Genomic DNA, 26,834 nt, shown 5'->3' with positions numbered 1-26,834 from the left:
GTTTTACTGTGGATATAGATCCTTTTGTACCCGTTTCCTCCAGCATCTTCACAAGGTTCTTTGCTGTTTTTCTGGGATTGATTTGCACTTTCCACACCAAAGTATGTTCATCTCTAGGAGACAGAACGCGTCTCCTTCCTGAGCGTTATGACGGCTGTGTGGTTCCATGGTGTTTATACTTGCATACTATTGTTTGTACAGATGAACGTGGTACTTTCAGGCATTTGGAAATTGCTCCCAAAGATAAACCAGACTTGTGGAGATCTCCAATTTATTTTCTGAGGCCTTAGCTGATTTCTTTTGATTTTCCCATGATGTCAAGCAAAGTGGCACTGAGTTTGAAGGTAGGCCTTGAAATACAGGTACACCTCCAATTGACTCAAATTATGTCAATTAGCCTATCAGAAGCTTCTAAAGCCATTACATAATTTTCTGGAATTTTCCAAGCTGTTTGAAGGCACAGTCAACTTAGTGTATGTAAACTTCTGACCCACTGGAATTGCGATACAGTGATTTATAAGTGAAATAATCTGTCTGTTAACAATTGTTGGAAAAATTACTTGTGTCATTTACAAAGTAGATGTCCTAACCGACTTGCCAAAACTATAGTTTGTTAACAAGAAATTTGTGGAGTGGTTGAAAAACGAGTTTTAATAATGACTCCAACCTAAGTGTATGTAAACTTCCGTCTTCAACTGTATGTTGCCAACGGAGGATATTTTCTTCAACCCCATTTTTTCTCGTTCCCCTTTATCCCATCTTCCCTAAATTAACATTTCCCTAATCTGGAGATGCATTATAACAAACAGCATATTACTTGTAGTTACAGTAACTGCTGAAGAGAGAGATAAAGCTCTCCTGTGGTTTATAAAGCTTGGCATGCTGCTTGATACATCTGGCTAATAACAGGCTCTTCTCCTATGATACACTAGAACGTTTCTAACTAGAGACTGCAATATGGTGAAGTCTTCACCGCTCTCTCCACTGGTGTTAAATGAACCTCTCTAAGTGCCCTCCCACACGCAGCGCCCATAGATCCAACGGCCCAGGAGAACACACAACATCTACATTGGTTGGCTCTAACCGAGGCAGCCTGGATGAAGTGAACGGAATCATGTGAAACACTGGCTTTCCTGAACCCTGCTCTGTGGGACAGTATACAGAACCTTTGATTCTCTACCGAGCTGAAACGCACAGTCCTAGAGTGGAATCCTTAGAAACTGGAATGAGCCCCATCATACCAATAACAGCCCTATAGTGCATTAGGCATTCCATCTAAACACTGCATGTTCTAGATCCCTAAGAGCACCATTGTGGGTTTTTATTAAGGGAAATGTTCCACTCTCAGCTATTGTATTGTGTAACGGAGGGAGCATCATAGAAATGACTTCCCCATCACCCTTTTCCACGTCGACAGCCAAAGAAATCGGTATCAATGTAAATAATACACTGCATTTGAGATAATGTTATTGTTTTCCAATGCAAGGTACGCTTCCCGCTCACTTCAAATGCCATTACACAATCAATGTGAAATAAAATATAGTCAACCATTGGATAAAGATTGGAGCATCATATTCTGGACATGGGCATCTTCAAGTGTTCAATTGATGCCTGTCAGAAATTCCCCATATGATGTAAATGAGCATTTTGAAACCCCCATGGCTCCAGGAGTGGAACATTCACCTAAAGCACAGCAGACTCCTTTAATAATCTTCTAGATTTTCTGCAACGAGATGTAAAGCTGACGTTTTGCCTCGCTTCTCGTATACTGAGAACATTCACAGGCTATCACCATTGCTTTTAATAGTACCTGCTGTATCGCTAAAGTGCTCTCATTTCAGAGACGAAGGGGCAATCATTTCATCATCTGTCATGCTGGGCCAGAGTGCTCTGACTGAAATAGGCTATCTTCAAGAGCATTGGCTACTGGGGAGAGAGGGACTCTCGGTAGATTACTGGGTGCAAATCGAGGCAAATAGCTACGATGTTTTCTACCATGAATGATAACTGCAATGAAACATAAGAAATTACTGTCGATTTCAATGGATATTCAGAGATGTGATCGTATGACTCACAGAATTGGATCACAAATTCTGATTTAATGTTCAATAATTATTTGTGTGTAAATCTCATTCCAGCATTTACATCATCAGACCTGTTCTATTTCAGGTGTGTCAGTCTTATGCCTAATGTGAATGTACTGTAGAATGTCTAAAAGTGCTTTTTTATGGTGGTCAAAATGACATTAAAGAACAGGGTTGCAAACGTGAACATTTGAAAACAGTTGACAATCACAGGCTGAAACACAAGCCCTTCTAAATAGAAACCGAACAAGGCAATTTTCATTGGAGTTCCCTTTTGAATTTAATTCCGACCTTTGAAGCACTTGTGAGAATTTCAAGCCATTACCCAGGCAAACAATTTGCCGCTAACAGCCAAGCACCTTAAAGAGAATGTCAGTTACCATAGAGACAGCTGCTAGAACCCTGGCTCTAACTTCCTCGCCACATTACTGGCTCCAGGTCAACTACAAGACCCTGGTAGGTAAAGCCCCGCCTTATCTCAGCTCACTGGTCACTATAGCAGCACCCACCTGTAGCACGCGCTCCAGCAGGTATATCTCTCTGGTCACCCCCAAAGCCAATTCCTCCTTTGGCCGTCTCTCCTTCCAGTTCTCTGCTGCCAATGACTGGAACGAACTACAAAAATCTCTGAAACTGGAAACACTTATCTCCCTCACTAGCTTTAAGCACCAACTGTCAGAGCAGCTCACAGATCACTGCACCTGTACATAGCCCATCTATAATTTAGCCCAAACAACTACCTCTTCCCCTACTGTATTTCTTTATTTATTTTGCTCCTTTGCACCCCATTATTTCTACTTTGCACTTTCTTCCAATACAAATCTACCATTCCATTGTTTTACTTGCTATATTGTATTTACTTTGCCACCATGGCCTTTTTTGCCTTTACCTCCCTTATCTCACCTCATTTGCTCACATTGTATATAGACTTATTTTTCTACTGTATTATTGACTGCATGTTTGTTTCACTCCATGTGTAACACTGTGTTGTTGTATGTGTCGAACTGCTTTGCTTTATCTTGGCCAGGTTGCAATTGTAAATGAGAACTTGTTCTCAACTTGCCAACCTGGTTAAATAAAGGTGAAATAAAAAAAATAAATAATAAATTACAGGTACGAAGCACTGAGATAAATTAAGAAATGCCAAAACTGATGATATTTTTTGTTTTCATTTTGAGTATCTGTTTTCATGTTCAACAGTCCTGTAATTAGTAGCACAAGTATCTGTTTGCAAATTATCCCTTGCTGACTGTATGGTTCACAGAGGTACTCTAGGTAAAGTTTTAAAAGGAGATTAAAACATATGAATCAAGACAATGTAAACAAATGACAGCACAGAAAGATATAATTTGAGAGGTAGAGAACGCCACTGGCTTTAGAGTACTTTGGTAAATGGTTTAAAGGTTACTGGTGTTTGTTGGTCGCCCCGCCAGGTAAACCATGTTAAATTAAATCTTAGCTTGACAGTGGACATCAACATGTTACAACTGCAGTGGCAGGATTCCATGTGGCGGTACAGTAATATAAATAGATTCAGTATGATGCTATCGGGTCAGTTCCTTAGTCTTTTCCAGACCAGATTGTATAATGACCTGCAAGCTTAAAGCAGGTCATTAGCACAGAATTGACAGCCCTGTCCTGATGCCCTTCGTCTATGAACCCTTCATTTCTAAAAACAGACCATTCTCATGCTTGTACTCTCTCCTGTTGTCAATGAAACCGATCTGATCACACATCCCTCATCTGCAAGCACATCCCATATGGTGCACATGACCAAGTCCCATTGGTTTGGTTTATAAAGCTATCTTCTCAATAGCATGAGTGGCTATTGGGTCATGCTCCGCTGGTTACTGTGTAGGATGCTGCCATTCATTCATCCAGTTCTTTTCAAGTTCTGTTTCGGAATCCTGTAAAACACAGTCCTGCGTGTTAAGTTCCCCTGTAATCTTAGGAGATATTTTGAAAATAACAACAGCGTTTAAAGACTAGCAAAACTTGATTGTAGTTTCACACATGAATTCATGACTCAAGGTGTTTGCACCTGATTTTCTTTCAGGAGCCAAAATTTAAGCTGTTTATTTCAGGAGTAAGTATTAACTTGTTTGTTTAATTGTGTGTGTGTGTGTAATGACGTCGTCTGATGCAGAAACCCTCAGTAAACACGTTATTGGTCATTTCGTCATTCAAATGTACATTTATTATTGTGATATTATTTATAATTAACAGGATCTGGGCTGGATAGTAAAACATGTTGTTTTCTTTATACACAATGATTTGTTTGTTTTATTTTTCATCTTCACTCCCTCTTGGGGCCTAACCTAGATTACAGCACAACGACTATTAATCATTGATGATCAGACCTTTGAATATTGCTGAAATATTGCACCTAAATGAACACATACATATTTAACAAAAATATACTGTGCAATATTTCCTTTGTTTTTGTGTGGACAGGCAGCACCACCAATAATTTTATCCAAAACACACCCCAAATTAATCATAATGCCAATGTTTCTGTATATAAAAAGCATCCTAAATAGCAAAATATGGTAAATCCATAGGCCTACCAAAAGACACACAAATCACTGTACAGCATGTGTTACCCCTTATCACTGCCATTAAATACCCGTATATCGTCTGCCAATGTCAAAAGATATTGATCTGAAAAATGGTGCCCGAGAAGAAGGCAGACGTTTTACGTGTCCCAAACCGAATGTGTTTTTTTGTTTGTAACTTATTTTTTTACTTATGTTGTACATAATGTTGCCGCTACCATCTCTTATGACCGAAAATAACTTCTGGACATCAGGACTGCGATTACTCACCACGCACTGGCAGAATCCTTTTTTTCTTTTAATGAGTCTGACGAGCCCGATGCAAACGATATACTGCTTTCTCTGGAACAGACCCAGATCCCTGTGATTTGCGTGAAGAGGAGGTGGGAGAAAAGGGGCCAGAGGGCGGGCTGCCTTTTGAGAATTCGTAAGCGAAAGAATAAACCTCCACTTCCTTCCATTCTGCTAGCAAACGTGCAATCTTTGGAGAATAAAATTGATGACCTACGCGCAAGATTAAACTACCAACAGGACATTCAAAACTGTAATATTTTATGCTTCGCAGAGTCGTGGCTGAACGACGACACTATCAACATACAGCTGGCTGGTTATGCCCTGTACCAGCAGGATAGAACAGCGGCATCTGGTAAGACAAGGGGCGGCGGACTATGTATTTTTGTGAATAACAGCTGGTGCATGATATCTAAGTTTCGAGCTATTGCTCGCCTTCATAAGCTGTAGACCACATTATCAACCTAAAGAGTTTTCATCTGTATTTTTCACGGGGGGGAGAGAACTCCACACACAGAGACGCATACAAAGCTCTCCCTCGCCCTCCATTGGCAAATCTGACCATAATTCTATCCTTCTGATTCCTGCTTACAAACAAAAAAGCACCAGTGACTACATCAATAAAAAATGTGGTCAAATGAAGCAGATGCTAAGCTACAGGACTGTTTTGCTAGCACAGACTGGAATATGTTCCGGGATTCCTCTGATGGCATTGAGGAGTACACCACATCAGTCATTGGCTTCATCAATAAGTGCATCGATGACGTCGTCCCCACAGTGACCGTAGGTACATACCCCAACCAAAAGCCATGGATTACAGGCAACATCCACACTGAGCTAAAGGCTAGAGCTGTCACTTTCAAGGAGCAAGACTCTAACCCGGAAGCCTATAAGAAATCCCACTATGCCCTCTGAAGAACCATCAAACAGGCAAAGCATCAATACAGGACTAAGATCGAATCGTACTACACTGGCTCAGATGCTCGTCAGATGTGGCAGGGCTTGCAAACCATTACAGACTACAAAGGGAAGCACAGGCGAGAGCTGCCCAGTGACACGAGCCTACCAGAAGAGCTAAACTACTTTTATGCTCGCTTCGAGGCAAATAACACTGAAACATGCATGAGAGCACCAGCTGTTCCGGAAGACTGTCCGATCACGCTCTCCGCAGCCGATGTGAGTAAGACCTTTAAACAGGTCAACATTCACAAGGACGCCAGACGGATTACCAGGATGTGTACTCCGAGCATGGACTGACCAACTGGCAAGTGTCTTCACTGACATTTTCTTTTTTTCCCCTTTTTCTTTACCCCCTTTTTCTCCCCAATTTCATGGTATCCAATTGTTAGTAGTTTACTGTCTTGTCTCATCGCTACAACTCCCGTACGGACTCGGGAGAGGCAAAGGTCGAGAGCCATGCATCCTCCGAAACACAACCCAACCAAGCTGCACTGCTTCTTAACACAGCACGCATCCAACCCGGAAGCGTGCACTGCGCCCGGCCCGCCACAGGAATCGCTAGTGCGTGATAAGACAAGGATATCCCAAACCCTCCCTAACCCGGATGACGCTAGGCCAATTGTGCGCCGCCCCATGGGCCTCCCGGTTGCGGCCGGCTGCGGCAGAGCCTGGGCTCGAACCCAGAGTCTCTGGTGGCACAGCTAGCACTGCGATGCAGTGCTTTTAGACCACTGTGCCACCCGGGAGGCTGTTTCACTGACATTTTCAACCTCTCCCTGTCCGAGTCTGTAATGCCAACATGTTTTAAGCAAACCACCTGCCTAAATGACTCCCGACCTGTAGCACTCACGTCTGTAGCCATGAAGTGCTTTGAAAAGCTGGTCATGGCACACATCAATACCATTATCTCAGAAACCATAGACCCACTCCAATTTGCATACCACCCCAACAGATCCACAGATGATGCAATCTCTATTGCACTCCACTCTGCCCTTTCCCAGCTGGACAAAAGGAACACCTATGTGAGAATGCTATTCATTGACTACAGCTCAGCGTTCAACCCCATAGTTACCTCAAAGCTCATCAATAAGCTAAGGACCCTGGGACTAAACACCTCCCTCTGCAACTGGATCCTGGGACTTCATGACGGGCTGCCCCCAGGTGGTAAGGGTAGGTAACAACACATCTGCCACACTGATCCTCAACACAGGGGCCCCTCAGGGGTGCGTGCTCAGTCCCCTCCTGTACTCCCTGTTCACCCATGACTGCATGGCCAGGCACGACTCCAACACCATCATTCCAGTCAAAACTGTTCGCTGCTCTGGCACCCCAATGGTGGAACAAGCTCCCTCACGACGCCAGGACAGCGGAGTCAATCACCACCTTCCGTAGACACCTGAAACCCCACCTCTTTAAGGAATACCTGGGATAGGATAAAGTAATCCTTCTAACCCCCCCCCCCCCCCCCCCCAAAAAAAAAAAGATAAAGATGTACTATTGTAAAGTGGTTGTTCCACTGGATATCATAAGGTGAATGCACCAATTTGTAAGTCGCTCTGGATAAGAGCGTCTGCTAAATGACGTAAATGTAAATCATTAAGTTTGCCGATGACACAACAGTGGTAGGCCAGATCACTGACAACGACGAGACAGCCTGTAGGGAGGAGGTCAGAGACCTGGCCGTGTGGTTCCAGGACAACAACCTCTCCCTCAACATGATCAAGACAAAGGAGATGATTGTGGACTACAGGAAAAAGAGAACCCGAGCACGCCCCCATTCTCATCAACGGGGCTGCAGTGGAGCAGGTCGAGAGCTTCAAGTTCCTTGGTGTCCACATCGCCAACAAACTATCATGGTCCAAACACACCAAGACAGTCGTGAAGAGAGCACAACAAAACCTATTCCCCAGTAGACTGAAAAGATTTGGCATGGGTCCTTAGATCGTCAAAAGGTTCTACAGCTGCACCATCGAGAGCATCCTGACTGGTTGCATCACCGCCTGGTATGGCAACTGCTCGGCCTCCAACCGCAAGGCACTACAGAGGGTAGTATGAACGGCCCAGTACATCCCTTTGGCCAAGCTTCCTGCCATCCAGGACCTCTACACCAGGCGGTGTCAGAGGAAGGCCCTAAAATTTGTCAGACTCCAGCCACCCTAGTCATACACTGTTCTCTCTGCTACCGCACGGCAAGTAGTACCGGAGCGCCAAGTCTCGGTCCAAGAGGCTTTTAAATAGGTTCTACCCCCAAGCCATAAGACTCCTGAACACCTAATCAAATAGCTACCCAGACTATTTGCATTGCCCCCTCCCCCTCTCTTACACCGCTGCTACTCTTTGTTGTTATCATCTTGCATAGTCACTTTAATAACTCAACCCACATGTACATATTACCTCAACTAACCGGTGCCCCCGCACATTGACTCTGTGCCGGTACCCCCCTAATAAAGTCTAGCTATTGTCATTTTACTGCTACTCTTTAATTACTTGTTACTTTTATTTCTTATTCTTATCTGTATTTTTTTAAACTGCATTGTTGGTTAGGGGCTCGTAAGTAAGCATTTCACTGTAAGGTCTACACCTGTTCTATTCGGCACATGTGACTAATACAGTTTGATTTTAACATTTGATTTGATTTGATCAACAGTAATAAGGACTCTAAAAGGAAAAGGATGTCAAAAGGTCAATGAGACCCCGACTTGGACACAGCCAGGAAAATATTGAGAACAAGGGATACAAGTAATCTGCCAAGACTGGTGATGAGGAGCCCACAATACCAGTCAGACTGACTGATTACATTTGCCTTAATCAGAGGTTAACATTAATTACAGCATGAGATCAGAACATGAGGGAGCCTTGGGCTTTAAATCTCTTGGCTGTACACACACACAAGCACGCGCACACAACCTTACGCACTTAACTACGCATGCGCACACACAGAGAAACACACTCACACACAGACACAGGAGATGAAGCTTAAAGAGGGAACCCACAGGGTGGTGTATGCTGCATGATTATGCACAGTGCCTGCTAGCTCCCCTATGTCTCTGGGTTCCAGCACCATCTTCACCCTCTATCTCTTGTGTGCTAGATCTGCAGTTAATATAAAATGATTCTACACAATTTTCAATTATACATGAAGCCCACCCACTTGCTCCCTAAGTGTACGGAACCCACCATTTTTCTGCTGAATGAAAGCTACAAGATATTTTGAAGTAAATCTGCCTGGTATCATGGACATAACCGAACATATCCAGGTACTTTGAAGAAATACTTGGGCCTACTCTGTATGCCTTGCATGCAAGATAGACGGTCTTCACCAATATCTAACCTGCATGGTAGACAGACATGTGTAACATTTCAATCTGCTACAAATCCACAGCCTGGTCCCGTGTGGCTCAGTTGGTAGAGCATGGTGTTTGCAACTCCAGGGTTGTGGGTTCAATTCCCACGGGGGACCAGTACTGTATGAAATGTATGCACTCACTACTGTAAGTCGCTCTGGATAAGAGCATCAGCTAAATGACTAAAATGTAAATGTAAAATGCCTCATACAGTGTTATGGAGGCTGGGAATGCACACAGTACCCAGGGGCCCCTTTGCTGTTTGTCTTATGTATAGGAGAACTAGTCACTGTCGGCATGATCAGGGCCAGCTCTAGCCTTTTGCCCCCCCCCCCCCCCCCCCCACACACACACAATTTTACAACACATTTTATGCAATTCTACTCATTTTGCCATGGGGCAGAGATACATTTTTGCCGTTTTAAAGCCAATTTCCTGCATTATATCCATTTTGCCATTGTTTAACAGTTTTAAAGCATATTTTCTGCAATTTTCTACACATTTTGCTATGTCTAATGCCATGTTAATGATATCTAAGTGAGAGTGACTAACAAAATCAATGGGGGCCCTGGAGGTTAGGGCCCCTGGGCACGTGCCCTGCGTGCCTGGTTGGTATACAGCCATTATTACTACAAGTTTAGATAACTGGCTAGACTAAACTTACCAATCTAAAAATTGTTAGCTGACATGACTAATTGAGTGATTGTCAGTGACTGACATAACAAGAGAAAAATTGCTGATTCACAACCAAATTTCTAACTTACATTTTGCTACTATTCAACAGTAAGTTGAAACCCTGACTGAGTTACTAAAACAAGACAGTGTTCGCTTTGGGCCGGGGAACTTAATTCCTGGAGCCGGCCCTGGGTAGGTTCAGTTAATAAGGCTAAAGTTAAGGTTGTGTAGTGTTTTAGCACTTACAGCATCACTTTGGCAGAGAAACACCACCGAGACAGGTTAAAAGGATAGTTCCCTTCAGGAAAGTCGAAAAAGGTGTAACTTCAAAACAGCAAACCATCCCTTTAATATCGTGCACCAGATCTACAGGTTGAAATAATGGAGGAGACGGGATACAGCAGCAGCTCACAAACATGTGGTAAAAAGTGCCAAGCAGCCAAGAAACCCACTAACCACACTGGGTCCAGGCTTCACCCAGGCTCTGTCCAGTGGAACAGGGGGCCTCTTGTTCCTGTGCCATGGTGGCAGGAAACGTGATGTATTCAGATGATAATGAGCCATGCAGCAGGACAATCAAAACCCCCAGTGTCCTGGCACCAGCTAGCCCTCTCTCAAAGACCTATCGCCAAGGAGACCAGTTGGAACGGGACCCTGACAGTGCCAAGGGACAGCGAGGGTATTAAGGATTTCACAAAGCTCTGAACGAACTGAGGCTTTCCAGAGGACTGTCTTTCAGCAAAGAAAAACACACAGCTACCCTTGGTATATTTCCTACTGTAAAAGGCTGTATTGGAATGCTGTATTGGAATGCTGTTTTGAATATCATCTGTGGCATGTGTGATTTTCTCCAAACACGTCACGGCTGTTCGTTTCTATTTTTATACGCACAGTCCACCTGAGTCCTCGGTACTGTAGGCAGGGTGTAAGACAATGAAGCCTTTTCATTTTTTACCACTGCTCCCCAGGCCAAAAAAAAATAATCAAGCATTTGGACTGGAACCCTCTGCCCAAAATTACAGAGGCGGCTGACAGCATGCAAACGAGAGGTAATGGTCTTAGAGCAGAGGATTTAACACATGGTGGTATGCTCCAGATGTTTACTTAGAGTTGTTTTTCCCAATACCACGGCAGTCCTGGGTTCAAATACCATTTGAAATAATTCAAATACGTTTCGAGTTTGCTTTAGCCTGCCTGGAGTACCAGATGGGCAGGGCTTGCCGTTTCGAAGCTATTATATTGGTTCCTTTGCAAAAAGGCAAGCTCAATGACACCCAGCTAAGGTATTTGAAGTTATTTCAGATACTATTTCAACCCAAGTCTGTTACCACAAAGGAGGAAAGTAGAGTGGGTAGAGGAAGCTCAAGCAAAGTGTTGTAGTTCCTTCCTTTGTAATCCTGCTGCACTGTGCCAGTACACGGACTGACTGACTCTCCTCAAGATAGAGGCAGAGAGGCAGTACAGCCCTTACCATGCTGTGCAGTCGTGTGTGTGAAATGTGCTTCGGTGGGTGACTCAACCATGCATGCGTTTCTAAAGGATTCACTTTGACCTCTATCTACAATCAACTGGTCTCTCCTGAGGAGTGTCTGTCAGACAACAAAAGGGAAGTATGCAGTTTATTCCTGAGCTAAAACCAACTCCCCTTTAATGGTTTATTAACTATGACTATAACACAGTATCACAGGAGCTCATCTGCATACCAATGTGTAATGCATTTTTCATCCGACTGTTGAACAAGGATTCATTAAAATTGCAGTAAATTTGCCATGCATAGCCATATAATCAGTTATAGCTGGGTTGAATGAGCGTTTACCCTTTTATCTAGGCGCCATTTTTAACAATTGAAAATAGCATCTCTTGTGGCTGTGGGAGTAAAATGACGGTTGGCTCAATGGGGCTCTCTGCCGTTTTCAACTAAACTCAATTTTCTATTATGTTCCCTCTAATAGCGAAGCCATCGCTTTCTGCACCCACCACCCACCACTCTCCTAAAGCTTTAATCACAGCTAAAAGTCAATAGGCAATTGCAATAGGACAGCTGAAGCAAACTTCCAATGTATTGAAAACCCTGCTCAGAACAACCTCAGACCCAACAATGTTTTTTTTTTTATATCAGGAGAGTGTAATGAAATACCCATGTTATTTTTAAAAGGGAAAATGTCAGCCTTGTACGCACATGGGAGGTTGATTGATCGCTTGTTATTCACTCACTGATTATGGGCCACGAACCTGAACAGGCCTTCCTCTCTAGGTCCTAAATGAGGATGTTGGTTGTGTTCCAATAATCTGTCCTTTCTTGTGCACTTAAAGGGACCTTTCAAAATTGTACAACTTCATATTCGCCATCTTGCCATGTTGGTCCCGTGTGGCTCAGTTGGTAGAGCATGGTGTTTGCAACACCAGGGTTGTGGGTTTGATTCCCACGGGGGACGAGTACGGAAAACAAATGTATGAAATGAAATGTATGCATTCACTACTGTAAGTTGCTCTGGATAAGAGCGTCTGCTAAATGACTAAAATGTAAATGTAAAATCTCCAGCACTACCCCAACATCAACATATGTGAAAATGGCGCGTTTCTATGTTTTGGGGTAAAAAAGATAGAGGAAGATGCATTTCCAATGACATCATCAACCAATTAGTAGGCAATTCCAACTCATAATTGGTTAACGTCACACGATGCACACCGATGATGTCATTGGAAACCATTGTCTTTTTTACTACAAAACAAACATTTTCACATTGGGGTGGTGCTGGAGATGATGAATATGAAGTAGAATAATTGCTAAATTCCCTTTGTAGATTTGAAAGGAAATGACAGGTATATGAAAACTCATTCCAACACCAATCCAATGCTTTTAAGTTTGTGGGCAGTAGTGAATGAGTGTGCACTTTAGGAAGAAGGAGAGATTACTGGGGCACACGTCTTCTCTTTTAAAAAGGAGAGGGGACATCTCAGTTGTGATGCATGATGGATACACACACTCCCTCCGATATCTATCAACAGAGGAATTACTCTCCGTGTTGACATTGAAAGATGGGACAACAATGTAATTGCATGGTTATTGTTGGTTTGGGATAATTACAGTTGTGATAACATGCAGGGATAGTCTTAATTGCGCATGGCTAATTACCCAAATTGACTAGATTGATGTTAATTGCATTGTTCACACTGTGTATTGCATGTTGGACAACTGAAAAATAACCACAGAGGACCTATACAGACAGCACTCAGGACCAGGGATTCAACTCTAGTCATTAGCTCATTCCCACGGCCATAACATTGTGATGGATTTTTGCTCGGGATCCACAGAAGAGGAGTGAAGTATGGCTCAGAGGGAGGAGAGCGAAGAGGGGAGGAGCAGGAAGTGTGACGATAGAGGGAAGAAAAAGAGAAACGATGGTGGCTGGAGAGAAAAGATGAGAGATGGAGGGAAAGAGGAGAACACGAAGGGAGGTAGAGAGAGGTGATAATTAGTTCACGTGAGGTAGGGCCAAAGAGGCTTGCTGTCCACTGGGTCTCGTGCATACATAAACCCAAAGCTATCTATAATCTATAAATCACTGCATGGGGAACTGAGGGTTGTAATCTGCCGAAAAGCCTGTCTTAGCGAACGATTTGGGGCAAATAAACAGAGGAGCACTTTAATATTTTACACATTGTCTTGCGTCCATGTGTTACTTGCGCACAACATTAGCTTAAAGCCCCTCAAATAGCCTGAATCTAAATCCTTTCTGCTGTGGGATAACACACACTAATAGGTAACACACCACTGGACCAGGGATTTGTGACACTACTAATATTACAGCTGATAGATACACTACATGAACAAAAGTATCTGGACACCTCACACCAAACTCATGGGCGTTAATATGGAGTTTGTCCCCCATTTGCTGCTATAACAGCCTACACTCTTCTGGGAAGACTTTCCACATTGCTGCGGGGAATTGCTTCCATTCAGCCACAAGAGCATTAGTGAGGTCGGGCACTGATGTTGGGCGATTAGGCCTGGCTCGCAGTCGGCGTTACAATTCATGTCAAAGGTGCTTGATGAGGTTGAGGTCAGGGCTCTGTGCAGGCCAGTCAAATTCTTCCACACCGATCTCAACAAACTATTTCTGTATGGATCTCGCCTTGTGCACGGGGGCATTGTCATGCTGAAACAGGAAAGGTCCTTTCCCAAACTGTTGCCACAAAGTTGGAAGCACAGAATTGTCTAGAATGCCATTGTATGCTGTAGCGTTAAGATTTCCCTTCACTGGAACTAAGCAGCCTAGCCTGAACCATGAAAAATCAGCCCCAGAACATTATTCCTTCTCCACCAAACTTTACAGTTGGCACTATACATTGGGGCAGGTAGCGTTCTCCTGGCAACAGCCAAACCCAGATTCGTCCGTCGAACTGCCAGATAGTGAAGAGTGATTCATCATTCCAGAGAACGTGTTTCCACTGCTCCAGATTCCAATGGCGGCAAGCTTTACACCACTCCAGCCGACTCTTGGCATTGCTTATTGTGATCTTAGGCTTGTGTGCGGCTGCTTGGACATGGAAACCCATTTCATGAAGCTCCCAATGAACAGTTCTTGTGCTGACGTTGCTTCCTGAGGCAGTTTGGAACTCGGTAATGAGTGTTGCAACTGAGGACAGATTATTTTTTACGCACAACTAGCTTCAGCACTCTGCGGTCCCGTTCTGTGAGCTTTTGTGACCTACCACTTCACAATAACAGCACTTACAGTTGACCGGGGCAGCTGTAGCAGGGCAGAAATTTGACGAACAAGCATCACTCCGCTATTCTAACACGCATCAGACCTGACGTGCTCATTCCTACTCTAGTAATGTTGCTCAGCCTAGGAAAGCCATTTTGGCTCGTGTTTAAGTGGGTGAGAAAAGGGAACTTGTGAAAACTTTGTGTAGACAACACACCACTAGGGATCAATTCAGACACTCAGCACACATTAACCTGGCTGTCCTCTGGTGGAGAAGTAAAATATCATGTAATAAACTTCTTCAGCATGCTAAATATACCGTTGCTAGTCGCTGTCTATCACTTAGGTACAACCTAATTCATGTTTAGTTTGAATTTCAAGAACTAGACTGAATCTGTGCTGTATACATTCTGAGATCTTTTGAAGATATATTCTTCAGTTCTAGGTTAGGTAACATACATCTTCTTAGGTGGAAGCCTGCGAATCGATGGCTTTATGAAGCACTACATCAAAGCTACACCATTTATTTTGACAAATGCATTGATTCGTAAGGCTTAACATAAGATATGGGGCTAAGCAGAGAGAGAGAGAGAGAGAGAGAGGCATAACACCCAGTCAGGTTATGAATTACCTATGGCTGTGAAAAGCTGGTGGCATGTTTAATGCAGCAGAGTGTCTCTATATTCTGCTGCTTCTCCGAAGATCTCTCTGGATGATTCCTTTACAGATTTCCTTCAAACTAAGCATCAGAAAATCACAGCAACATTAAAGAAAATACTGGTGTTATGTTTAATCTGATATGAATTTGAATAGTATAAATATCTATTAATTGTGTTTAATGTCAGAGGAACATCATGAAATTGCAATAGAACGACCGGTTCCAGAGGTTGAAAAGTGATATTTATCTTGACAAACAAGGCATTTTGTAGCACAGTGACACTTGACTGACGTTGACCTAGTGTCCCCTGAGTTGGGTTTTCTGGAGTAAAAAGAAAACATACAGTAGCCATTGGCTGCATCACATACAGCCAAACAGCCATCAGTGAGAGCACACCACCTCCATTAACATTTAAAAGCTTCTAACATTGAAATGACAATAAAAAGAAAAACCTTTTCAAAGCATTTTAAATTTTGCACACCTCACGCTGGCACACTGAATATATTAAAGTGAAAGTGTATTTCCCAGGCACATGAAAGTTATTGACGGAGGTCCGTAACCGTACCTCGAGGGATGAAACGCGGAAGTCACCGTTACAGAGCGCCAGACGACACGCTGGGTGCAACTATGTGCAATTTTTCTAAATTACATTCAGAAGAATATGAATTATCCTCTATATATTGAGAATGGCAATTATCTGGTCAATACACTTTCCTGGTCTTCCTGTTTTCACCCGAGCCGTGTAATATTGAGTTGTTTCATCACGGACATAATGGTCTTCAACCACAGAAAATCACTCTCGGAATTGGAAGCCATTACTATGGTCTGGGGCATAACCTCCAATCGTCAGCTCTACCAGGTTCAAGAGGTCATGTCTCTATTCCCTCTAGTCTATAGGGTTATGATGATTTGGATTTCATGGTAGCAATGTGTATTCGAATAAACTCACGTTTGAGTTTGAATGAATCCTTGTACCTGAGAAAAAGCTCACATGCAGACACGATGCATTTAGAAAGTGATGATGGTTGGTGGCCAGTATGTGAGGTGGATTACAGCAGCTATGTGGTCATACCAGGGCAGGAGAGCATTAAACCTCTGGGATGCTCACTCACTGCCATGCCAAGGGAATTAGAGCACACTACTCTACCTTCTGACCCATTGATTCCCCTGACCCCTCGGTTTCTAAACAAACAACCCTTGCTAATGCCCTGATACATAACAATCCTCTATCAGACACTATTGGAGGATTATGATAGGCTAACGTACAAGGAGGCAAAGTGTCTTATGGGCATTGTAGGTTTAAATGTTATGAATAAGAATTGCACCTGGGAAGTTTCATGATAGCCTTTAAATGCTTGCCATGTAAGCTTTACATTTTACGTTGGTGTTAAAAATTATGAACCAAGGTTACAGCACTAAAGTAGCAATCTACATAAAGCACGGTACAAGACTGTCTCTGTACTAGAGATAGATAGACACGGGACATTTCTCGAACACTCCCGTGCAATGCCATCAAATTTCAAGCCACTGAAGCTGGAAATCTAAAACGGAAAGTTGAGGGCATTCTCTGGATGCTACTACAGGACGACAACATCCGCCTAAAAGATGTATAACCCCTGGGAGCAACGCACGGGGACAGGGAATCCACAATAAAAGACAGGTTAGTGTGTGAACCACAAATGCGTCCCTCACCTCACTCCCAACAGTGTCCAAACAGGAAGTTGTGGACAGATGCTCATACCGTACGCATGCAGCCTAGTGGTTAGAGCCGCAACCTTCAGAACACACAGCACGTCTCGGGCAAGGGTTCGAATCCACTGCCTTTCTGACACAAACTCTCCTATCTATCTCTAGCCAATAGAAGTGTGTGTATTCTTAATCCCAGCTCGGTTTGATGACATTAATGAGATTTACATTTTGGTTATTTAGCAGACGCTCTTATCCAGAAAGACTTACAGGAGCAATTAGAGTTAAGTGCCTTGCTCAAGGGCACATTGACAGATTTTTCACCTTGTCAGCTTGGGGATTCAAACCAGCGACCTTTCGGTTACTTGCCCAAAGCTCTTAACAGCTAGGCTACCAAACCCTCGAATCCCAAACAGCAATGACCACACATTGGACCGAGGTGTTTGGGCATGAACTCGGGTCAACCACCGCAAGCTTCTCTTTTGGGTACTGTTAGTAAAGTCCTAAGCAGGCAAATGTCTGCCAGTGCTTTCTCTCTCTCAAATATCTCCATCATTAATTCATACATCTCCCCAGAACCAGCTATCACAGCATTCTTTTGAAGGCTCGTCCTCCTCGCTCGTCTCTGTCGCTCATGCACATGAACTTTTCAAGCAGTCCCAAAGGTCTTTTACATTTTTGAGAAGCTATTTTTAGCTTTAAAATAATCGAGGTGGAAACTTCCATCTGTCCTACACACATTCCAGCTGCTCCTTTTTAGTGGGGAAAAACGAACACAAATTATTTGAGCACATATTTAAAGTATAAATCGTACTTGATTATTGAAATCATATATTCAATATCATTTAGAAGGGAGAGTCATCATGAAGGATCACAGATGATTACAGAGACAGTTTGTTTTGCGTCACTGAGCACTGCTTTCCCAGCTCTCTCCCCTGAGTGCTTCTCTTTTCAGGGATACCTCTGCCGTGTCAGTCGTATTTCTCTGTTCAGGTCTGTTCTATTTGTTTACCTTGATTTTGGCAGGTAAGTTGATTGAACTTATTCTAAATTACCACAACGACTTGGGTAAGAGTCGCAGTGTAGAGGAAACTGGCCATGGCAGCTTAGGGAATTCAGCCAAGACACCCAGTTAACACCCCTACTTTTGCTTGGGTTATGGTAATTTAGAAAGCCTGTTGATATCTGGAGGGTTAAAGCTTACAGTACCTGCAGAGAAACTCTTTTTTTTTTTGCCAAGAAATCTGGGTTAAATTGATGCAAATAAAGTACCTTACTGCTATTGAGTTTTTTCATTGCTGCTTTTTTTTGTTGTTGTATGTGTCGCCTAGGCCGACTCCTCATCTTCCCAACACAGCATTTAAATCATGGGGTGTGGAGAACTTCAAACGAGAAGCCACTACATTGGGGCACTGGTGGAACCAGGCAATTTAAAAGGCATTATATTCAACAACAACTAGTTGAAAAGTTCAGGAACACAACTTCAGATACATTTAATTTGCAGAATTGATCAGTATGCCGGATTGGTTCTCCAGCCCTCCAGCTATCTGGTGAAATCTTTAGAGCCGGCCATGGAGAGACACTCTGGGTATGGCCCTGGGCATCATTTCACAAGCAGAACCAATCCGCCATTTATTCTGTCCTTTTAAAAGTGAACCAGCTCTGGAAAAGCATTTTTTAACATCTAACTTTTTCTGCATCACTTTACGCTTTGCATGTATCTGAATGTCTGTACTTGGTCTGCCTGGCCTTAGCTAATTGACAGGAATGCAACATTATGTATGAAGGCTTTGCTTGAAGACAGGCTTTTTTTCCAACTAAGGCTGACAGTTTGAAGGGACCTTCAGTGAACTCGAGTGTAAAGGGGACTGTCCGGCATCACTTGCGTGGAGAGTTCCCTTGTGACACGCTTTCTTCCAGACACAGGGGAGTTCTAGCGAAAACTAACGGCCACAGTCAGCTAAAGAGAAACCACAGCACAGCACAGGGAGACAACCCACTGGACACAGACGTCAATTCAATGTCTATTCCACATTGGTTCAACATTGAAATGATATGGAAACAATATTGATTCAACCAGTTTGTGCCCAGTGGAAATTGACGCTGAAGTAACACGGGCCAATAGAGTGCACTGTATATCTCCTCTTCACCCGAACACTTTACCCCAACAAACCAGTAGTACCATATCAACAGACCTAGCTTTACCATACTAGAGATGTAACTCAGGAAGTTGATAATGAGTTGATCGGATCAATTCACATCAATGAGTGATGATTCCTGAGATGCACATTGCACCCAGGGGAGGTCAATATCAATATACAGCAGAAACAAGCAGACATCAGAGAAGAAATCTATTGCCAGTTTACAGTATTTATAGAGACAAACACCTACATAGATAGAGAACATATTTCAAAAGTAAATTGACAATTTATGTTCAGTTATGCGTCTCCTTTGGATACATTGTGCAGTATGAACCATCTCTTTGGAGTACAAGGGAGAACTGCTGCACCTCATCCTTTGAACTCTTGCATTTTCCACTGGATCACAGAGCAGATAAAGTGAGACATGATTACACGAGTAGACTTAGAAGGGATGGGGAGAAGGATGCTCTGTCTCAGTCCACTATTGAATAAGGATGACAGCAGCCATCACACACAACATACCAAAGTATAGTAGTTATGTTCAATATCTAGCACTCAATTGGATCAAACAAGAATTCACAGTGCCACTTTGTGATACACAAACATGTGAGACTGAATCCTGACGGTGCAGGTACATGTTGGGAATATATTCCACAAACATTGGCCATTTCAACTTGTTCTGGACATACTTTGTTGTAAATATAAAGATTAATTAAATATGAATCATTAGCTTTGTATATTATTGTCGTCTACCCCCACCTAGTTCCCATCTATATTCTGAAAACTTCTTATGAGGTTGTGCTTGAACAGCTACAACAACAAGGCGGCCAAGGTGCGTCGTCACAGGGAATCAATCGAGTGCTCTTCCTAATCGCGCGGATTATCCGTTGCACCCCTTTGCCGTCTGGATGGACCTTCGTTTCTATCTCAGACCAACACTGAATGTTCCACGACATGTTTCAGTCCGTATCCACGGCATTGACTATAAAAGAGAATACAGATTTGGGCTCCCTGTCCGATGTTCCAAAAACGCCCATCGTGTGGATATGAAAGCAATCAAAAGTGATTTTCATGCGATATGGGAAAACATATTTAAACAAAGTAATTCTAAATCATTGCTTTAGAATGTGCTGGAATGGAGGGGGTTTACAGAGAGATTCAAATATTAAGGGAAGGATCAAGCATGGCATGCGCTCTTAGCGAGGTTGCTTCCATGGCACAATTGTAATTCCAAATTCGCCTATATTACAATCATAGATTACACAAATGCAATATTGTATCCCAATAATTTCCTCATGATCACATTGATATAATAAAACATTAATTAAAAAATGGTTGGGTAGGCCAATCTTATTTGTCAAAAATAATCAATTATGGTCAATTATTTTTTCCATAATATGTTTTCTTCTTCATGGTGTTATGATGGGAGGGGCAGTTTAATGTCACACAAGTAGCTAGGCCTACAAACTTTTTAAAGTAATAAATGTCTTACCTTCCATGCAAAATAAAATCAGCCAAGCAATCCATAGGTCCGAATTATGGAATTTAATCATGGTTCGTAAGTACTTGGCAAGTCGTTTTGTGTGGCTTCTTGATTTAGTAAATCGTTATTTCACAGTTTATTTGATGGAAAGTAACGGTCTCTCGAAACAACATACATGAATACAGTCCCAGTGGTTTACGCGATAATCAGATGCGTTTTATGTAGCAAAACAAAATGTTACATTTTCTAAAAGTAGAAAGAGCAACAAAAGGTTGCATCTCATCATAGTCTAACGCCACACTAAACCGCTGCTCCTTCTTGGACGTCCTTTCTTTTCGTTTCAGTGTTGTTTTTTTTTGTTGGTCGCACACTCGCACTATTTTGTCAGCTGACAGCACTTGGTATTTTCCATTTAATCAATTACGCACGTTCTGAAAATTGTCGGCAGTCTTGATGTAGTATATACAAATTCACAGAAGACATGAAACGTGATCATTTCTTAAAGGGTCATTGTTTCTTCTTGTACAAGGCAAGCCCATGGTTATCAATGCTAAACATGCACTCCTTTTCTGTACAGCATTCTATTTGGAACCTTGATCGAGAACTCGCCCGTACTGTTGCCAGGAGACCAGTGACGCCAGTCTAGACTAGAGGTAGTAATGCCCCCCTCTGGTGACAAAAGAAAAGCCACTGTATGTGCTTGGTAGGCAACTGCATCCCGCAGTGCACGGTAGAAGCCAGCTCCAATGTATAAGGATGTACTGCATTATGCATGCAATGCACGTGCTGAATAAAAGCTGATATGAAGTAGATAAAGGCTATGGACTTGCCAGGTTACCATTTATCTGGTTTATTGAAAGTTTTGCTTGATTGATTGATCCAGCCTTCATGCCCATCTTAATTCTGCAGAAGTGACAAGCTTTTCAGAAAGTGCAAGCCCAATTCAATTTCAAAAAAGGTGTTTTCTTCATACCTGTAACAGCAAACCAACACAGTTTAGTTTTTCAAGCTGACAGTTTTCTGTCACCACCGCCCATATTATAAAGCCAGCAACACACAACAACAGCTTTCAAAAGGGAGGCAACTGTCAATGTGTTCTCTTGAACAAAACGTGATCTTACCACACACAGCTCAGCACAAAATACTCCCTGTGTTTCACTAAAAACACTGCAGGCATAAAGCCTGAGCACTTCTGGGCCAAATCTAGATATAAAAAACAGCTTTTTTTTAAAAAATCTGTCAAGGTTTTGTAGACAAACATTTGATGAAATTTTTTTCCCTTATTCAACTTTTCTGACTGTTGAGTCATTAAAAATGTATGAGAGGAGATGAGAAGGCGTGACAAGGGCCAGCGCTTCCGTACTGCCTGGGGTTGTTGGCAGGGGTTTCCAAAGCATATGTCTGTCACTCCTGACTTGAGCAACGTAAGGAGTAGCTATTTATACCGGAGGCCATTCAGACTGTTTGATTTCTGACATACTGCCGCCATTTTATAGAACCCTGGCGTATGTTATCAGATATTATGAATACTGGATCTTAAAGCACCCCTGGTCACTACCTTCTGATTTGAGAAAGCAGTAACACTCAAGTTATTCTTAAATACAAGTGTGACAGTGTATACAGTAGCCGACACCGTACATATGAGCATACCATTGTTTGTTTTTACTAGAAGCTACTGTCATGTTCATTTCATAAACCATGAAAGCATAAATGAAAAGTGACCCTACAGTTCTGCTGACAAGTTCACTAGGAAGATATACAGCCCATCTGTTCATCTCCACTCCTATGCATCCCAACAGGGATACAGCCAAGTGTGATAGAGGAGTTACCATACAGAAATGGCAGCATCCAAAGACACTGATTTATTATTGATACATTTTGCAATCGCTCCATTGTTCTTTTTCCGTCCGATATAAAAGATTAAGAATGTGAGCAAGATATGTACGTTAAATGTTTTAATTCTTCTTTCCTGACAACCCCTGTTAGAGTTCACGTCCACTTGAATATTGATGCCATGTTAAGGAAACACTGCCTGGCTTTTGCTGTGTCATGCATCTTGTGCAGCTTTGCTTTTCCTAGTTTTGTAGAATGAATTTACTCCAGGCCAGTGCACCTGCTCACTAGGTCAATTCAGGTTAGACAAGGAATGGACTCCTATCTTCACACTGCATAGTCAGAGTACAATATGTTTGTACTGAACATGCACTGTACCTATGTCCCACTTTTAACACTATCCCCTGTTGAGGAAACCTTTGGGTATATATATATATATATATATATATATATATATATATATTTTTTTTTTTTTCTTCTCACCTTTATTTAACCAGGTAGGCTAGTTGAGAACATGTTCTCATTTACAACTGCGACCTGGCCAAGATAAATCAAAGCAGTGCGACACAAACACAGAGTTACACATGGAATAAACAAACATGCAGTCAATAATACAATAGAAAAAGTCTATATACAGTGTGTGCAAATGAGGTAGGATAAGGGGGTTAAGGCAATAAATAGGCCATAGTGGTGAAATAATTACAATATAGCAATTAAACACTGGAGTGATAGATGTACAGAAGATGAGTGTGCAAATAGAGATACTGGGGTGCAAAATAAATAACAGTATGGGGGATGAGGTAGTTGGATGGGCTATTTACAGATGGGCTATGTACAGGTGCAGTGATCTGTGAGCTGCTCTGACAGCTGGTGCTTAAAACTAGTGAGGGAGATATGAGTCTCCAGCTTCAGTGATTTTTGCAGTTCGTTCCAGTCATTGGCAGCAGAGAACTGGAAGGAAAGACATCCAATGGATGAATTGGCTTTGGGGGTGACCAGTGAAATATACCTGGTGGAGCGCGTGCTACGGGTGGGTGCTGCTATGGTGACCAGTGAGCTGAGATAAGGCGGGGCTTTACCTAGCAAAGACTTATAGATGACGTGGAGCCAGTGGTTTTGGCGACGAATATGAAGAGAGGGCCAGCCAACGAGAGCATACAGGTTGCAGTGATGGGTAGTATATGGGGCTTTGGTGACAAAATGGATGGCACTGTGATAGACTGCATCCAATTTGCTGAGTAGAGTGTTGGAGGCTATTTTGTAAATGACATCGCCGAAGTCAAGGATCGGTAGGATAGTCAGTTTTACGAGGGTATGTTTGGCAGCATGAGTGAAGGATGCTTTGTTGCGAAAAAGGAAGCCATTTCTAGATTTAATTCTGGATTGGAGATGCTTAATGTGAGTCTGGAAGGAGAGTTCACAGTCTAACCAGACACCTAGGTATTTGTAGTTGTCCTCCCTTATGCTTTATATTTCAAACTAAGAATATTGAGTTTCCCATAAATTGTGCTAAAATAAACAAAAAGAATGCAATTCAATCTTTTGAACTGGACAATTTATCAAAAAAACTTGAACATAATGTTTGCCAATCAATTGTATTCAATCTATTAAACAAATATTAAAATGAAAAACACCTCCCCCTTCTGGTGGACTTTAGACTTTTCACTAGGGAGGAAAGATGTCTGAAAAAAAAAAAAAAGTCTTGACATTCACCATATACCCTGGTTGTCGTGTTTAATGTTCTGTTGTAAAACACACTACTTTACAGTCTGGCACATCAAAATATAGTCAGGAACAACAAGGAAACGGTACACAGTAAATATCATGCATCAACACTGCAGTAGAAAACATTGAGATCAGGGTTAACTGGCAGTAGCACTTCCTCACAGCACCAGAATCAGTGATGCTTATTCTTGCCTTCATCCTAAAATGACAAAAGACATACATTTAATAAAAGATAAGCCATAAAACCCTAGCGATTATGACAATATCAAGGTGCCAGTGGGAACCATTACATGTACTAATAATAACACTTGTTTTGGGTGAAATATGCAGTCAGGCCCTGATATGTGACTGTAGGGCAGGTAACACATTTTCATTGCGCTCCTATCTGATCTGTATTCACAGACACACCTAGTAACTCAGAGCAGTCATGTCCATTTTCTCTTTTACGTCAGCCTAGTTTGCATAAAAAGTAAGACATGACCGAGGTTATAAAATGTCTGATGAGTCTTACTGTCTTGTCCATGTACCTATCAACAACAAATAGCTATGCAGCAGGAATAAAGACTGCGAAGGAGATAACTGTTTCGAAAATTGTTTTACTAGCTGATAAAGTGCACTGAACCGCATTTGATAGTAAAAGTTCTGAGTCTCAAGTGTTGTAAATGACAACGCCAACCACTCGTACATAACTAGGACATTTAGCCTGATAAAACTACAACAGTTGGTATGTCCTGTACAGCCTCTATGGCCTTACCCATGTTGATAGTAAGGAACCCTTGAACTAATGGTGTGGTTGTCAACACGGCTTGTTGGACCACATTCTATAGCAGTCATACATGAACATTCTTTGGAAGAATAATAAAACATAAAAAAATAAAAAAATAAAAACACTGAACAAATCAAGGCTAAATGTACACTACCTCATCGCTGCTGGACGAGGAGGAAGAAGAAGAAGACCCATCATCTTTGTCCTGATGCTCTTTGGGCTTCTTGTCTTTCTTCTTCTTATGACCTTTGTCCTTCTTGTCACAATGTTTCTTGTCCTTATGTTCCTTAGACTTGTCTTTGTCCTCCTTATGGTCCTTCGATTTGTCACTGTCCTTGCGGTCCTTTGATTTGACTTTGTCCTTGGATGCACTCTAAAAGTTGGTAGACAGTCAGGATACTTTGTATACAGTATGTGTATCAGCATTAGTTGCACACAGATTGCCATTGATGGCTGAAATACAATTGGCACACATATCAAGCAACTGGTTTAGGTAATGGTAACAGTATGTTTCTTACCTTGTCCTTATCCCCATCTTTGTCCTTCTTCTTCCCCCATCCAAAGAGGGCGTTCTGTTCCTGGCCAGAGGCATCATCCTTTTTCACCTGATCATCTTTACCTACAGCTGTGGGAAATAAGATACATGACATGTAGGCTTACAGTGATCTTTACATGAACAATCACAGCCTAATAAACTGACCAGAACCATTCATTAAATTACAGGTTATCATCCTCAACAGCAATAAGTAGACAGTGCCTTTTCTCAATTTCTCCACTATGCTTTCTTCAAGTGAAAGGACAAAAGGCCTACTCCACCTGTCCATGTTAGATTGCTAATCTAGATTGCTAATTATGTCCTTTTGATGCACATTTGCCTTCTGCTATTAATAACATAAATATATTGTCTCAACTAAGGCAGTCTTTGGAATAATTCAATGTTTGACAGGTGTGAAATGCACATTCAATCAGCTGAAATAATAGGAAAAGATCTTGCATCAGACTAATAACCACCAAATCAATAGAGAAATGGATACTCTGTAGTTACTGTAGTTAAAACAATATTTTAGAGTTGAATGCAATTATGAAATCAAGAATTACCTGAAGCCAAATCGAAATCCATGTTGTCTTGGGAGCACACAATGGTAGTGACAACCTGCAGGAACAACTTTGCACTTTAAACGGAAAATGTCACGCTACGCACCTACCTGTTGACCCCACCCCGCAACCACGTGACCAAAACACGTTCGTGTTGTTCAGAAGGCACAAGGGTTTTTAAATGGAGGTGGGACTATCTGATTTTGTCCAATAAGAATGTTAATGTTTCTTCCCCGTTTTTTACGGTTTTGAAAGTGCCCTTGGTTGGGGCAGTGTGGAACAGACCTTGTGGAGTCTTAGTCCTTTATCCTGACGATTCAAGTTAAATTATTCCACTGCTGTGTCGTTTGCTACATAGGCTACTTAGTCTGAGACTGCCATCACGGAGGGAGGGGTCGCTTATCTGGCCCGGCTTACATCGGGTGAAAAGTGGTGAACCAGCGCCCGGCTCAAGCCGACCGCAAAGACCGCACAAAAGTGACGTAGTTAAGCACGTGTAGTAATGAGTAGGATTCTGTGTTTATTTGCCTTCCCAAGGAAAACTGGTTTGAAAAATTCAAACATTTATTTTATGGAAAAGAGATGTTGTATGTTTGTGGACGATGGACCAGATTCGAGTGGCGCAGATCACTGTTTGATATGAGAAGGGCACACTTCCCTTCCGGCTTTCGGCCAATGATGTGACGTCACTGGGCCGAGGTAGGGGAGCGTTCGGCCGCAACATGCAGAAGAAGAAAAAAAAACAGGACCAGTAAAAATCCGATGCACTACTTTTGTGAAAACATTTAAACTAAATGTATTTGTATTAGAGTGTTTACCAGCATTT

General features: G+C 42.3%; 2 protein-coding genes across 3 annotated transcripts in view; both read right to left on the bottom strand.

The window, feature by feature from the left end:
• The window catches only part of LOC106580804 (immunoglobulin superfamily member 11), a 100,400-nt gene extending 79,185 nt beyond the window's left edge, over positions 1-21,215 (bottom strand). For both annotated transcript variants that reach the window (XM_014162254.3, XM_014162255.3), the window contains exon 1: positions 20,599-21,215. In XM_014162254.3, coding sequence (XP_014017729.2) covers positions 20,599-20,659 — 61 coding nt within the window. In that variant the 5' untranslated portion in view covers positions 20,660-21,215. The remainder of the gene's footprint in view (positions 1-20,598) is intronic.
• Positions 21,216-23,960: 2,745 nt separating this feature from the next.
• On the bottom strand, positions 23,961-26,312 carry LOC106580803 (uncharacterized). Its single transcript, XM_014162251.3, has 4 exons — positions 26,012-26,312; positions 25,432-25,538; positions 25,068-25,286; positions 23,961-24,346 (listed from the first exon to the last, which is right to left on the bottom strand). Exons 1-4 carry the CDS (start codon positions 26,031-26,033, stop codon positions 24,320-24,322), a joined length of 375 nt encoding a protein of 124 aa, XP_014017726.1. The 5' UTR covers positions 26,034-26,312; the 3' UTR covers positions 23,961-24,319.
• Positions 26,313-26,834: the final 522 nt, after the last annotated feature.

Source organism: Salmo salar, chromosome 20 (genome assembly GCF_965601325.2).
Source record: "Salmo salar chromosome 20, fSalSal1, whole genome shotgun sequence".
Lineage (NCBI taxonomy): Eukaryota > Metazoa > Chordata > Actinopteri > Salmoniformes > Salmonidae > Salmo > Salmo salar.
The sequence above is the reverse complement of the archived record's forward strand: the minus strand, read 5'-3'. Positions and strand labels throughout refer to the sequence as shown.

Coding starts and splice junctions, on each gene's coding strand:
- LOC106580803 (XM_014162251.3), bottom strand. CDS start 26,033: ATGGATTTCGATTTGGCTTCAG. Junction 25,539..26,011: donor GGATTTCGATTTGGCTTCAG/GTAATTCTTGAT, acceptor TATTTCCCACAG/CTGTAGGTAAAGATGATCAG. Junction 24,347..25,067: donor CCTCGTCCAGCAGCGATGAG/GTAGTGTACATT, acceptor TTGTCATTTTAG/GATGAAGGCAAGAATAAGCA.